Source organism: Pantherophis guttatus, chromosome 2 (genome assembly GCF_059756535.1).
Source record: "Pantherophis guttatus breed Tessera chromosome 2, ASM5975653v1, whole genome shotgun sequence".
NCBI classification, from domain to species: Eukaryota; Metazoa; Chordata; class Lepidosauria; order Squamata; family Colubridae; genus Pantherophis; species Pantherophis guttatus.
Genome location: NC_142064.1, coordinates 16157213 through 16173112, shown reverse-complemented (window position 1 = coordinate 16173112; position 15900 = coordinate 16157213). Strand labels below are relative to the sequence as shown.

Genomic DNA, 15900 nt, shown 5'->3' with positions numbered 1-15900 from the left:
TGATGTCTGGATGGGTGGACGGAGCCTCCCGCCCCGCTACCGGTTTGTCCGAACTGGGGCAAACCAGTGACCCACCACTGGCACACACAATTCTTAAACATTGTTACTATTGGTGATATGCGTGTTCATATATGTGTTGTACAAACGCCCGCATGCTGACCTCTCCTTCTGTTCCTTTCCGTGCAGGCATGCCAACTGGACTTCAAGGGCAAAGCATATCTTCAGGGAGCTCTGAAATCAAATCTGATGACGAAGGAGATGAGAACCTCCAGGACTCGAAATCTTCCGATGACAAGAAGTTAGACGATGACAAGAAGGATATCAAATCAATTACTAGGTCAAGATCTAGGTAACCGTATATAATAGTGTCGCTTCATTTAATTCCTTTATTGGATTTTGATGAAGTGAACAGAACAGGAAGAAACTCTGGAAGTTTTTTTTCCTGCTGGTCAAAAATCAAAACGAGAAACACGTAGCCCTTTCTTAGAAGTACTAAAGAGTATCTGTTTGGAAGCTTGTACTCTAGAAGGGCTGAATTTGGGGAAAGGACAAATGCTTAGGCAGAATTATATGGACAGAGCTATATCTAGATCTGAATTGGAGTCCATTTCATTGGTCTGATGTACCTATGAAAACACACACTAAATTTTTTAAGTGGATACCATTTTTATAATAGTTATTTTATAATACTTATGTGGAATACACATATTCCTGGGGGTTTTTTTTAAGAACATAACTGTAATCATAACTGTAAGCTGGATAAATCAGGGTAGCTTGTCCAATTTAAGCAGAAGTAATTGTTAAGATGATCTAAGGCACATTGCCAAGGTTTGTAAAGAAAGTTGAATAAATTCATCAAGTCTTGTTCCCAATAATAATTTGGAACCCTTATGTAGACCATTATTTCTTGCTTACAGTCATCAGTATGCAAGATTCTTCTTTCATTACCACTGACCCTTAGTCTGTCCCTTATGGTTTTCATAAAATATATTGGATTTCATCAGCAAAAATGCTTCTGAATCATCTTCTATTACATTCAGATTTTTGCCTGAATGACGGAACGGTTGTTGAGTATTAAATAAACTAAGCTGTCCTTGTGCGTGGGTTTTATGAAATGGGGTGGAACACAGAAAAGTCTCAGAAATAAATAAAAATTTAATTTAATAGAAGCCACTTTGCACTTAGGGTAACATTTTGCTTCTTCAGCATGCAACTATTTCAATCTCTTGCATTCAGTGGCTGAAGGAATCAGTAATTCAGGCAAGAACTATGAAATAGCCTTGAGAGATTCCCTGAAGCCTGAATGCTTAAAAATTGTATTCTGATTTCTACGTGTGTAAAATACTACATGATATAAATCCCCATAGCACAGCAGACCTAATGCCAAAAAAGGGCATTTAAGTAGGCTATGAGAAGTATCTGCAAAGAAAATAACTTCAAATTGATAAATAATGTGGCAATGAAAGAAATATATATTGAACAGTATAGCTAAACCATTTTAATTCTGATTGGTTAATGCTGTTGTCAGATATTAACTGCTCATACTTATTGTATGTTTGTTGATTGATTGATTGATTATTACTACTAACCCTTTCAAGTGTGCTCTGAGCATGAAGGAAAAATACAAATTGGGAAATAAAATCCACCAATCATCATTTTCATCATCATCTAGCTAGATCCTAGAATTTCTTTCTAGGTTATACTGGCTCTTCACTCAACTAGCATTCTGTGGACTATTGTTCGCTACATAAATATAGAATCAAATAAATAAATAGAAGATCTGCATCCAGTTTTCCAGGGAAAAGGCAACACTAAGGCCAATTTGGTTTCTGATATTGCTCATTATCAATAGAAAACAACATTTGTAGGTCAGAGTTGGACTGTGGTGTCCTTAATACTCTATGACCATGATGGCGAACCTATGGCACGCGTGCTACAGGTGGCACGTGGAGCCATATCTGTGGGCACGCAAGCGTTGCCCTAGCTCAGCTCCAGTGTGCATGCGTGCACCGGCCAGCTGATTTCTGGGCCCACTGGAAGTCGGGAAATGGGCCATTTCTGGCTTCCGGAGGGCCTCCGGGTGGGTTGGGGAAGGCTGTTTTTGCCCTCTCCAGGCTCCAAGAAAGCCTTTGGAGCCTGGGGAGGCAAAAAATGGGCCTATTATGTGATGGCCTACTATACCATCACGTGCCAAAAGCGGGAACACAGGGGGGTTGCGCATGCATGCAATGGGCGGGGGGCACATTGAATTATGGGTGTGGGCACGCATGCGTGCAACCCCCCCACGCTCCCCACGTTTTTGGCATGCGACAGCAAAAGGTTTAGCCATCACTGCTCTATGAGCTTGGTTGTGTTCTTGCAGACATTTCACTATCTGACTAGGTAACATCATCAGGGCAATGCACTAGAGAGTCAGTTTGGTCTAGTGGTTAAAGCACCAGGCTAGAAAGTGGGAGACCAAGTCCTGCCTTAGCCATGAAAGCTAATAGGGTGTCGTTGGGCCAGTCACACTCTCTCTCAGCCCAACCCAACTCACTGTTGGGTTGCCGTTGTGGAGAAGAAGGAGGAAGGTGTGTTGGATATGTTCACCACCTTCCATGAACTGTTTGTAAAAATAATAAAGGTGGGATACAAATAAACAAGAAAAAATGCAAGAAAATATCAAGAGAGCACCAAGGACCCTACATTGCTCATTATCCTTCTACTAACTTCCTAAAAACATGATACATTTTGTTCCTTAATAAACAGCATAAATTTGTGCTGTCTTCCTTACATCAGTGCAGACTTCCTTATTACAGAATTGCCATTTCTGACTGTCACTGCAGCGGTGGGTTGCTCCTGGTTCACACCAGTTCGCAAGAACCGGTAGTAAAAATTTGTAGTAGTTCCGAGAACCGGTAATAACATTGGCTGGCCACGCCCCCGAACCAGTCCCCAGCCCAGTCGCCGCTCGCTTACCCTGCCCACCTCATCAGAGGCTTCTTTTTTTTTTTTTTACTTTTAAAAGCATTTTTTCTACAACCTCCTCGGCCGAAAAAATGCTTTTAAAAGTAAAAAAAAAAGCCTCTGATGATCCCGCGGCTCAGCTGGGATCGGCAGAGGCTTTTCAAAGCATTGTTTCTGCAACCTCTTAAGGTTGTAGAAAAAATGCTTTTAAAAGTAAAAAAAAAAAAAAAAGTTGGCCACGCCCACTCAAGTCACATTACCCCCCCCACCAAGCCATGCCCACAAAATAAGCCACGCCCACAGAACCAGTAGTAAAAAAAATTTAGAACCCACCCTGTGTCACTGGGACAGGGCCGGATTTTCCTATAGGCTAACTAGGCTTCAGCCTAGGGCCTCAAGATCAAGAGGGACCTACATTCCCTACATTCAAATTGTTAGCAAAATTAAAATTACACTTTCACTATAGGTGAAAGGGCCTCATAAGTGGAATAGCCTAGGGCCTCTTTTCATCTAAATCCGGCCCTGCACTGGGACATCAAAAAGCAAAGAGAAGGAGCCACCGGTTAGCAAGAATCATTGCAGCCAACTTTCCCCTTTTGCTTTGGATTTTAGCAGGCTCTGTACAAAGTTTTATATCATTTAGACATTTTGAGAAACCTGAGTTAGCTGCAGGCTAAATCACCTTTTTAGCATAATATAAAAACTCTACAGAGGAAAAAAGACATGCATAGAGCATCTGATTGCACCCTCTTAAGCAGATGTGTCTTTCCAACTATCTTGGAATAATACATTGCTGCTTTAAAGGGTTGCAAAAAAACCTTTGTGCTCACATGCATTCTGGAGCACGTTTTTGGAATCAGATTTTAAGACCTGCTCAGAACAATTATTCTCTCAGAATTTTATTAGTTTATCAAAATACAGAAATACAAAGAAAAAATGATAGCAATGGGAAGATAAGGGAGGAGAAGAAGAAGACGGAAAACTGTAGGGTAAATGGAGGGGAAAGCATTGACTTTCGATCCTTTTTGGTGCAATAGAGTAAAGTAATAAAATACAACCTCAATTTTTTCCTTTTACATAATAATACATACTAGCCATTTCTATAAGCCTATCTAATCAGCAAAACTCAAAATCAAAATTTCATTTTTTTTCTACCAAAATCCAAAAACAGTTTTGAATAGAAACAAAATTAATCGCATTCTTTTCTTTAATCAAAGCAGTCAATTTAGCCATCTAAATTTGCTAACTCCGACTTTTGCAGTCATTTGTCCATTGTACGAATGGACAAGTATCCTTCCATTTTTGTGCATAGAATATTATTGCTGCTGTCAGCATATATAAGATTAAAATTCCAATTTCTTTTTAGAGTAGAGTAGAGTAGAATAGAATAGAATAGAATAGAATAGAATAGAATAGAATAGAATAGAATAGAATAGAATAGAATAGAATAGAATAGAATTCTTTATTGGCCAAGTATGATTGGACACACAAGGAATTTGTCTTTGGTGCATAAGCGCTCATTGTACATAAAAGCTATAAGTGATAAATCATGATCATAGTCATCATAAAAATATATTCCTCATAAATCATAAGATACAACACAGACTGATAGAATCTACATAAATCGTACTAGGAAACTAAATAGAACAATATAAATCGTAAAGATACAAGCAACAAAGTTATAGTCATAAGTAGAAATGGAGATAGGTAATAGGAAAGATGAGAAGAAGAATATTAATACAGTCTTACTAAAGACTTAATTTATCCATTACACCAAAGGAAAAGTCTCTGATTTTATCTAGAACAATTGTGGACCAATTTCTTGAATATATCAAAAGTCATGCTACAGTTGTAGCTCTTTCATTGATGTATGTACTGTTTATTACATTCAATATGACAGATACCAATGAAACCATGTGTTGGCATGTATGGCTTTTTTAAAAAGTAAAGCATTTTGTTCGTTTTATTTGGCCTTCTGCCACGCTATTCAATGCCACTAAAGCTTTACGTTCCTGTGTTCCATTTAACTAAGTCTCATACTTTGAAACGGAGTGACATGTTGATAAAACCCCTGAAGTTTCAACCCCATTAGAAAATCCTGTGCTATGTTTCCCTCTCAGCAATAATGACGACGAAGATCTTACTCCGGAACAAAAAGCAGAGCGCGAGAAGGAAAGAAGAATGGCGAACAATGCCCGTGAGCGCCTGCGTGTCCGTGACATCAACGAGGCTTTCAAAGAGTTGGGCCGGATGGTGCAGCTCCATCTAAAAAGCGACAAGCCCCAGACCAAACTTTTAATCTTACATCAAGCTGTAGCAGTTATCCTCAGTTTAGAGCAGCAAGTCAGAGGTGAGTTGAGGCTAACGTTATCCAATCGATCTGCAAATCTCAATCTCATTCAGAAGTTTTGAAGAAAGACTGGAAACCTTAGGTCTTAGGAGGATTACTGTGCTTCATTAATGATGCAATGATGGATTAGATGTCTCCAGGTCATAAGGATGCTTTGTTAAAACCTTGGTCTGAACTCATACAGGCCAGGACACCACTATGTTATGTAAATCATTATGAAAGGATCATCCTTATGCTACAAAGTGGTATCATTGAAATGGCTAACCTTGAAATTTAGTCCGCACGAGACAGACTAGTCTTGTTAAAAAAAAAAAAGCTTGGATCCCAAGAAGTAAGTCCCTGATTATAAGTCATTTATAATTCAGTTATAAGATGGGGGCATTATGTGTTGAAGGTGGTTAGTGGAGTAGGAAGATCACATGCTATCCTATAGTATTCTGGTTTTAGCTTATTTAATTTCTATTTACTTCATTTTTAATTTTTGTAGAGCTATTATTGTATGATGTTTGTAAGCCGCCCAGAGTCCCATGACAGTGAGATGGGCGGGCATATAAATTTAATAAAGGAATAAAATGAAATAAGTCAGTATCAGAAAATTCATTGTAAATTATGTTATCAATTCAGGACAATTATTACTCCAAATTCCTAAAGTGGTTAGTATGTTTAGTAGATAAATTATGTTGTACATCAAGCAACTGCTTGATGCTAAATTGCAGTGATTAAAATAACTTTAAACTTCTGATTTGAAGTAACAATTGTTCTGAAATGCAGGTGGATCTCTGTCTTGAATGTCACAAATTGAGATGGGCGAGGCCAGCAGATGAAATTAAGACAATTTTTAATTGGAAAATTAGCCAGAGACACGAGATTAAGAGAATCAAAATTATTTCTCATTATAATGTAGATTCCTGGCCAATTGAAGGAAATGACAGCCAGATGTTACACTTGAATGCACAAAGTAGCTAGGCCACAGGCTTTAAAGGTTATTGTCAGCCCTGAAGGCCTGACTGAGGCCATTTTGAGACTTTAGCGCTGACACACTGGAGAAGAGGGACAGGGAAGGGGGAATAGAGGTAGTTGGGGTTTGTAGTCAAAACAAAATACTTTCTCTTGGGAACTAAGGACATTCCTACAGGTGCGCGGAAGGAGGGGACTGAAGTCACCTAGCAACTGGACAGTATCCTGATTGGACCATGTGACCGACTGTTTTGAGAAAGTGAAAAACTTTTAGTTAGGTGAAAACTGCAGGAATAGTCAGAGTCGGTTTTCACCAGCCTGTGCCTATAGGATATATCCAATAAACTTATTCTTTGAGGAATCTACCTGCTTCGGAGTTTTGCTTGCTACGGGTATGTTACTTGGAACCCTGACAGTTGTTTAACGTTATCTTAAATTTTGGTTTCACAGAAAGAAATCTGAATCCTAAAGCGGCGTGTTTGAAAAGAAGGGAAGAAGAGAAAGTATCTTCGGACCCTCCTCCGCTTTCTTTGGCAGGACCCCACCCTGGGATGGGAGACACATCTAATCATATGGGGCAGATGTAAAAAAAGGAAAAAGGTACGTACATCTTGATCAGTCTACTTATAGTAACAGTAATACCATGGTTGTTCGTTTCTTTAGAACGAATATCATTAGGGGAATTAACATCTAAAGACTGTTTCTTTCCATGAGGGCCAGTTTGGTGCAGAAACCAGGAGACCGTGAGTTCTAGTTCCACCTTAGATACTAAACTCACATTTACAACCATTTGTAGCATCCTGTGGATCATATGATCACAGTTTGCAACAGGTTTTTTTTTTTTTTTTTTGCCAGCTGCTAGCCTTTTTTTTTTTTTTTGGCAGGTTTCGGGCAAAAAAAAAACACCCATTCAAGAGTGTAGATGCAGATTTACAGTTATATGATTTGCTTAATGACCACGTGCTTTGGACTTAGGAACACAGAATTCATTTAACAACCGCTGTAAAATGGTAGAAAAACTGACGACCATAACAACATACAACTGAAATTCTGGTCACAATTGTGGTAGTTAGTTGAGGACTATCTGTAGTCTCTTTTTCTCAGCCCTAGGAGGAAAAAAATAAAGATAAACCACTTCCAAAATCTTGCTAAGAAAACTGCAGAGACACTGCAAGGAACATCAGCAAAAGTCAAGATCAGTAGTGTGTTCCACTTACCTTTGCTACCGGTTTGGAAGTGCGCGCACGGCGCTTCTGTGCATGTGCAGAATCTTGTGTGCATGCGCAGAGCGTCTGTGATGATGTCCAGGCAGGTGGGCGGAGCCTCCCACCGCCGCCACTACCGGTAGAAACCCACTACTGGCCAAGATTGACTTAAAGGCAACCAGAAACCTTCCATATTCATCAATTCCATAGATAACACTCTTTTTTTTTTTTATCCAATACTATTTTTCCTCTTAATTTAATACCTCATTTGAATTGCTTTTGCTACATTCTGTTTTGTTTTGTTAGCTTCTCTCTCTCTTTCTTCTTTAATTAAGAGAACAACCAACTCCATCCCTCACCCTATTCATGTCTTTATTATATCCCTTTATTTATTGCTTTGTAGCTCCATTTTCTCATATGGGTTGAAGTGTAAATAGTAAGTGGAAGAAATCTGGACCAGATCAGACACGATCACAAATTAGGAACGTGTTTGTTTACTCTTGTTGCGTAGCATCAAAATACTTAATGAACATGGAAAACATTCTGGGGGTTGGCTACACACATTGGATCCTGCCGGCGTTCTGATATACAACAATAAATAACTGCCAGTTTGAATTTGAATTTATTAATGTTCCCCAAATTCCCCAAAACACTTCATAAAAATGTCCTATTTGTATGACGTAATGAGAATAGATTTATAGGTTAGGACTGAGTCACTACCAGATACTGTAACCAAAAGGGCTATGGGAAATTCAGCGGCTTTTATAGATGGGGAACAAGAAGAAGTGAGTTAAAAATATTTACCTGAATTTTTTTACTGAAGGAAATTTTTCATCAATAGGAGTTCATCGTACCGTTTCCCTGAAAATAAGACATCCTCTGATAATAAGCCCAATCGGGCTTTTGAGCGCATGCGCTAAAATAAGCCTCCTCCCCAAAAATAAGCCCTCCCCAAAAATATTTAAATGCAGAGCTGGAAATCAGGTAAGATGGCAAGAGGAGCCCCATCTTGCTCCACGTGCCCCAAAATAATAAGACCTCCCTGAAAATAAGGCCAAGCGCTTATTTCGGGGTTAAAAAAATATAAGACAGGGAATATTTTTGGGGAAACACGGTATTGGGAAAATTAGTAATTTTAGGCATGTACAATATCTCCCTCCTTCTGTTGTACAAGTACTCCTAGACTTACAACCATTTGTTTAGTGACCATTCAAAGTTACAAGAGCCCTGAAAAAAAGTGACTTATGGCCAGTTTCCACACTTAATATGGTTGCAGCATCCCCTTGGTGGTATGATCAAAATTCAGGCACTTGGCATATATTTATGAAAGTTGCACTGTCCTGCAGTCACATGATCACCATGGGAAGGTTACAATAACCTTCCCAGCTGACTTCCGACAAGCGAAGTCAATGGGGGAAGGCAGATTTGCTTAACAGCTGCATGTTTCAGTGATTTGCTTAACAATTGTGGCAAAAAGGTCATAAAATGGAACCCAACTCACTTAATAATTCTTGAATTGAGATGTTGGACTCAAATTGTGGTCATAAATCAAAGGCTACTGTACTTAATTTAGAGAATAGAATAGAATAGAATAGAATAGAATAGAATAGAATAGAATAGAATAGAATAGAATAGAATAGAATAGAATAGAATAGAATAGAATAGAATAGAATAGAATAGAATAGAATAGAATAGCAGAGTTGGAAGGGACCTTGGAGGTCTTCTAGTCCAACCCCCTGCTTAGGCAGGAAACCCTACACCACTTCAGACAAATGGTTATCCAACATCTTCTTAAAAACCTCCAGTGTTGGAGCATTCACAACTTCTGGAGGCAAGTTGTTCCACTGATTAATTGTTCTAACTATTTATTTTTATTCTGCCCAAAGTCACCCAACTGTCTTTCATATTTAAGGCGGAACTAGAACTCACAGTCTCCTGGTAAATGGCCTAACATCACCTAACTGGCTTTCATGCCTAAGGCAGGACTACAACTCGCATTCTCCTGGCTTCTAGTGGCCTTAACCACTAGACCCAAACATCTTGTAAGGATTCAGCCCACTCTCAGTCAGTTTATTCTCCCTCTGCATTCTGAACCTGAAGTGTGAAAAATCTTCCACATGTCTTCAGAAGGGCAATAAGCCTGTTGTGAAACGGCTTCTGAAGCCCTTTTTTTTATGCTGAACATGTTGTTATGAAATAAAATTAAGAATAATAAAGATGATTACATTTTGGCTGATCTGAAATTTTTCCGCTTCTTTCGCAGGTCCAAGTTGCCACATTTTCTTCACGTAACCCAGAGACCACTTCCTTAAACAGCTGTATTATCTTAAAAACATATAAACACTTAACCCTTCTCCCCACCCCCTTCCATTTTTTTGTAATATAATAAGACAAGTCTGAGTAGTTACGAATCACAGACGCAAGAGATTTCAGCATTCCTGATTTTGAAAATAAAGGAAAAAAAAAAGTGCAACTTGAGGGACAACCTCTTTTCAACATATCATTCGGAATGTTTCAAGCAGTATGTTGACAGCTGTCAGTGCACAGCCAGGAGACTGAATGGCAATCTTCTCCACACTGTGGGACAATGCATTTGTGCCTAAACTTCTTTTGGAAAAAAAAAATATAATTAATTTGTAAGTCTGAAAAAAAAAATATTTAATTTAAAAATTGTAAACTTGCAATAATGAAAAGTGTACTTCTGAAGAAAAAAAAAATGAACGTTTTCATTGGTGTACTAGTCAGCTAGTGTTTATACTTACTGGATATTAAAAAGGGAAGCTCCGCTACCCTAATATTTACAAAACCAGCAAACGTCCTAATGAAAACTGAAGTAATGACATTAGCCATTCCTTAGGGTAGGAGGAACAGATGGATCTTATAGACCTATGACAAATACAAAACACATGGACACAAACACACATATATAAATATTATATAAATATATATATAAATATATATATATATATATATAAAAAAAATTAGTGACTATGGTAAGCTTTGTTCATTTGTTTCCGACTTTTTGCTCCTGTAAAAAAAAAAAAACAAAGAAAAAACAAAGTACTGATTAACTTTTTTTAAGAAAAAGATTTTACTGTAAATAAGTTTTGTTTCTGTTGACGTCTTCTTTCTCTTCCCCCACGGCCCCTTCAGTTCCTTATTGTAACCTGTAGTGCCAGCTCTGTTGCTGGAGGGGCCGTCCAGGATGAACTCTGACCCCGAGGTTGCTTATCATGCCTACAGAAAAGTAGCGAGCGATCTCTTGAGTCCTTTGGGGAGAATACGGGACTAGATGAGGTATGCCTCATGTCGCTAAGCGTAAGCAGCGTTGCTGAGACCTCCAGCCCCCCCAAGGCAGATAAGAGTCTGCCCAGAATGCTGGGATGTGGGTTAGGAATTCTGGGGGGCTCTAGTCCCTACCCTACAGTCAACACGAGTTTGGGGGGGAGGGAAATGGTCCAGGCAATCGAATTTTGGGGTGGAGGGGTAGAGAATTCTAAATCACAACTCTTGCTCTCATTAGACCCTATTTCTAAGATTTTCAGAGGTACAAGGTTAGAATGCTACAATGTTACCACTGTGCCTTCCAATGTTTATATCATCAAAAATAATAATAATAATAATGTATAACATAATCAAAAGTGGCTGTGATTTAACAAACCAGTAGAAATGTTAAATTAATGTGTGTAGCTTCAATACAATATGCATCGAGGCGTTTCAGAATACATGGTCAAAAGGTGGGGTGGGGTGGGGGCAGTTGCTAGTTGTACGAGAGTTTGATTTGAAAAAAGAAAACATTTTAAAGGGTATTCCTGAAAGATAGACCATATACTGCCTCCTCCGTTCATTTAAAAAAAAATGCCAATATCCAACTGTCACACAGCGTTAGAACAAGCCTTACCCGTTCTAAAGCATTAAGTTGCACTTTCTTAAGGAGGAGGGAGTAAAGCAGTATTTTTCTGGCCAGTATGAACCAAGTTTTTACTTAACGCATATACATTATAGCAAGTATTAGATCAAGCTTATGACACAGCAACTCATCCAATAATTGGATTTCAGGGCATCTAAAGCAAGCACCCAGAGTGAATCTTCCAAAGATTTGCTTTGGGAAACAGAACAAGTAACTGACATTGCTCCCAATTCAGTCTTTGTCAGCATCTTTTTGTGTCCGGTTCAAGCTTCTGATTTTTTTTTTTGATAGCCACACAAACTTGGCACGTTATTTTTAAATGGAATCTCCCGGTTTGAATCGATTTTCCACCTATCAGCACTGAGTAAACGCCATATACCCATTGAAAACGGTCTAAACCTTCCATCTGTTCTCCTGTTTTGCCAGTTACATAGTAATGAAAAAAAAAATACATTTGTAAATTTTATGCAACAAAATGGCAAACGTATCATTATTTTGAAATTGTGTATGTAAAAGTTATATTTTTACATGTAGACTCTTGTTATTATGTGTTTTAATACATTGTATCAAACTTTTGTTGTTTTTTTTAAAACTCTGTGGTTGAAACAAAATCTCATTTAAATGAAATAGTGAGAAATAAGAATCTTAATTTTATGTTACTGAAAAACATAAAGAACAAATATGGTAGTTTGCCATGTAAACCACCCTCTCCATATCCATAAACATTTTGATTACCTGTGTGTGTTGAAAATTGTAAATATGTTCAGTAGCAGTAAAACTTTTAAAAATACTATTATTTGTTAATAAGTTTCTCAAATGTGGAGGTGGATTAAGCTCATAATAGAGCAGAGACTATGTAAATTGAAATCAGAACAAGAAATGACTATTTCATTGCAAATGCCATACTTCTAATAGAATATGTTTAGATGAAAATGTTTGTCTTAAAACCTAATTCTTTTAGCACTGGTATTCTAAACATTGGATTCTCTTTTAATTGACCAGTTATTAATATAGTTTAGGATTAAAGTTTTTTTATAAAAAACAATTCTAATACTTTTAATGGGAAGTTGTTATTTCAGAGGATAACTTTACGCTAAAAACCTGGATAAATCAAAGAGGCGTTAAACTTCCATCTTGATGTCATCAATGTGAGCATTTCTGCTTGTTTACATTCATAATGCAAAGATTTCAAATCGTCTGCTCTGTATATAAAACTAATTTGGGTAAGAGAGCTATCAACGCAAAATCAAAATGCCGTCTTTTTAATAATTGCCCAGATTGATGACATTGTACGAATCTTGAAACATTCACAGTCACAGAACATTGATAAAAAGATGGTTTTCATTACCGGCCATTCAGTACAGCAGAGATTATTCTAAACAGGAATGAAAATGGTGATGTACATAGAACCAATAGAGGTTTAGTTGTTTATAAAACGGTAATCTAATCTCTGTGGTTTTGGACATTGTTTCCTGTTCCATAATGGAATTTAAACTTGAAAATTAACCAGTTATGCTGTTTTGTCTTGTTCACCCTCCCCCACTTCCTCTGCTTGCTTTAATTTAGTGTGTGATCCTAAGAAATGAGACATCAAAGATTGCTTAACTTTCACTGCTGCTGTCCACAGTGGGAGTTGTCACTTGTTAAAAGATCTGGTGATGACTTGAGTTTTAACGACCAAGAGGTAGAGGTGTGCAAGTTGTTTCGAATTTGAAGTGTTCCATATATTCCACAAATTCTTTGAGCTCAAAGCAAAGCACCGTGTGAGGTTTTGAGATGCTTCCGTGATTATCAGAAAATCCAGCAGATTTGGAGTGCTTTGCACACTCGTATGAAGGAGAAACCGCACGTACAGTCATGAACAATACTTGGACACTACAATTGTAGAGATCTATCCAACATTTAATGAATGATCCACCTCCACATTCAAGTAATTTATGAATACGCAGATTAAGGAAATCTGTTCATCTAGAATTTTTTATTATTTTTACATTTGTCTTACGTGTAGCTGCAAAGAACACTAATGTTTATACAACTGTCAGTTCAACCAGTGATGCAACTTGTAATTAATGCAGTCTTCCGATTTTGTTTTATTCGTTGATTTCATTGGAAGGGTGGGGACGGGTGGGGATAGAGTGGGAAAAATGCAGAGCAATTTCCAATTTTCGTTGTTCTGTTCAACAGGCACAGTGCAACCTGTGCCAGACCGTGTAATAATAGTACATTGCCACAAACGAAGAAAATTTATCGGGTGAGAGAAAGCACAAAGCTTAATCCACTGACTGATACGAGAAGGAAAAGAAAAATATGATTTTCTAAAGATGGAATACAATGAATTCCAACACAGCGGGGGCACCAAGATTTTCTTTCTTTCTTTCTTTCTTTCTTTCTTTCTTTCTTTCTTTCTTTCTTTCTTTCTTTCTTTCTTTCTTTCTTTCTTTCTTTCTTTCTTTCTTTCTTTCTTTCTTTCATTTTTCTAGCATCTTCTCATGGGACTTGAAATTGATTCACCTTTGTGCAGTGCTGGTTTGACCATACTCATTTCAAGTATTATAGACTTACGTAATGGTGAAAATATATGAACTGTGGCCTTTTTCATTCTTGTTACTTGTGATGCAACTAAGTGAAGATACGGAAAAGCAGAGATTTACCATGTATCAGTGCCTGCCTTTTTGTTACAAAGTTTTGTTTGTCTAGTGACCTTTTTGCTATTAAAATAGACTGTAGTACACCCAAGTAGGATAAAAGAAAAGCCTAAATTTAAAATTTTAAAAAAATATATATATTTGGCTTATTTTTCACAGGAGCAATCCTTTTATACCACGAATATTGGGTGGGTGGAGGGGTGGGACAGGGGTTGTCAGATTCTGAATATTTCTTCTTTGTAGATGTTTGGAATCATTCTAAGTAAAAGTTTGTTACTTTATTTTACTATTTAAAAAGATGTTATTTTACATATGTGTTAACAAGATGAAATTGTACGATAGCTTTTTTTTTCCTTCTGTTTTTTTTTTCCCTTGTTTCTTTATCTTTTTTTTTTTTTTTAAGTTGGAGGTCGCAGTGGCGAACTTTTTTTTTTGCGACTGTACCCATAGCTGCAACATTTAAAAAGGAAAAAAAAAATTAAATAAAAAAGGGAAAAACGATAAAAGGGACAAAAAGAAAAAAAAAAGATAACAGTTACACTTTGTTTTTTCAACGTGTGGCTGAGTGCCTCGATATATATTTCCCCCCCCCCATGTTTTTTGGTGTATTTCTGATTTGTAGAGGTGTCTAAAACAGGTTGTGCGCCGGAGATCCCTGAAGGCGAAACACACAGCTTGCTGTAGACCTTTATGTTTCCCATTTTGTAGTTATTTGATGCCGTCATGTACATGACTGTTCTGTAGCAATAAATGTGCCATTTTTATAAACTTGTTTCTGACACTTTCGTTTCATTTCATTTTGCATTGTCCATTTCTGTAGGTATCACCGGGAGTCACTGCCTAGGAATGACCTTATAGGTGGCGCTTGTCATCCACCCTCCCAACTCCAAAAGCAATGAGTTTTAAAAGTGCCCTTGGTCTTCTCGGAAGTGCGCCATTCCAGATGATGTGTAAAACTGAAGTTGTGATCACCCGAGTTCCTCTCAGAATATGATTCCTTCTAGAGGCCTCTTCACTTTTTTTTAATTTATTTTTTTTTTTTTTTGCACTGGGTAGTTGATTAAAAATCTACTTTCTGGACATAACTGTAAAAGCACATGTCCTCCTCGGCCTAAGCGGTTGTGTAACATGGCTATGCATTGTAATATAGTTGTTGACCTGGCCCACCTTGAATTTCAACAGGTGGAGCAAATTGTTTGTAATTCCTCTGTAAAGTTCTTTTTTTTTCCTGAATGAAAGGTGCTACATAACGTGTAAAATTGCATTCGTGACCATCAATTTCTGTAAATACAGCACCTGTATTTTAATGGAAAATTGTTAATGTACGTATGAGACAATTGAACGCACCTGTGAGCAATGGACAAGACATCAAGGTGCTAAGCTGTATGCAAAAAATAAACTGAACTATTAGAAAAAAAAAATAAGGATTAATCTATTAAATTCAAAGATTGGAGCAATTATAAAGTCACGCGCAAGACTGCTGTCGATCACCCTCTGAATACTTTTGTGTATCAATTGAGATTTTTGTATTTTTAGGCAGAACTGTGGCTGTCTTATTACAGTATTGCAGACTGAGCTGTACTAAGGGTCCAAGTGGACAGATCACCTTAATTTGTCCCCATATGAGATGTTCGTTGAAGTTGTACATTATAAATGCTGTTTGTATTCATATCTTGTTGAAAGAAAAGAAGTAATAAATTTTGGTTGGGCCTGTTGCAAACTACCAGTCCAGAAGATATTCTCACTTGTTAGTTGATTCCCCCATCCCTTTTTAGGGAAAGGTTAAACCCAAATTCAGGAAGTTGCATACTAGGCTGTGGCTGTTAAGTGGCTGCCATTTATTATTGGACTGTGAATTGTGATCGTACATAAACAACTTTTTGATGC

At 37.6% G+C, this 15900-nt stretch overlaps 1 protein-coding gene across 50 annotated transcripts in view; it reads left to right on the top strand.

Annotated features, from left to right (window-relative positions):
* The window catches only part of TCF4 (transcription factor 4), a 427155-nt gene extending 411721 nt beyond the window's left edge, over positions 1 to 15434 (top strand). For 20 of the 50 annotated variants that reach the window (XM_087885582.1, XM_087885569.1, XM_060690738.2 and 17 more), the window contains 4 exons: positions 187 to 349; positions 5067 to 5296; positions 6704 to 6853; positions 9722 to 10199. In XM_087885582.1, coding sequence (XP_087741708.1) covers positions 187 to 349; positions 5067 to 5296; positions 6704 to 6840 — 530 coding nt within the window. In that variant the 3' untranslated portion in view covers positions 6841 to 6853; positions 9722 to 10199. Of the gene's footprint in view, positions 1 to 186; positions 350 to 5066; positions 5297 to 6703; positions 6854 to 9721; positions 10200 to 14833 lie in introns of those variants that run through there. The other 30 variants (XM_087885574.1, XM_087885584.1, XM_087885575.1 and 27 more) reach the window with 3 other exon arrangements.
* The last annotated feature ends 466 nt before the right edge of the window (positions 15435 to 15900 follow it).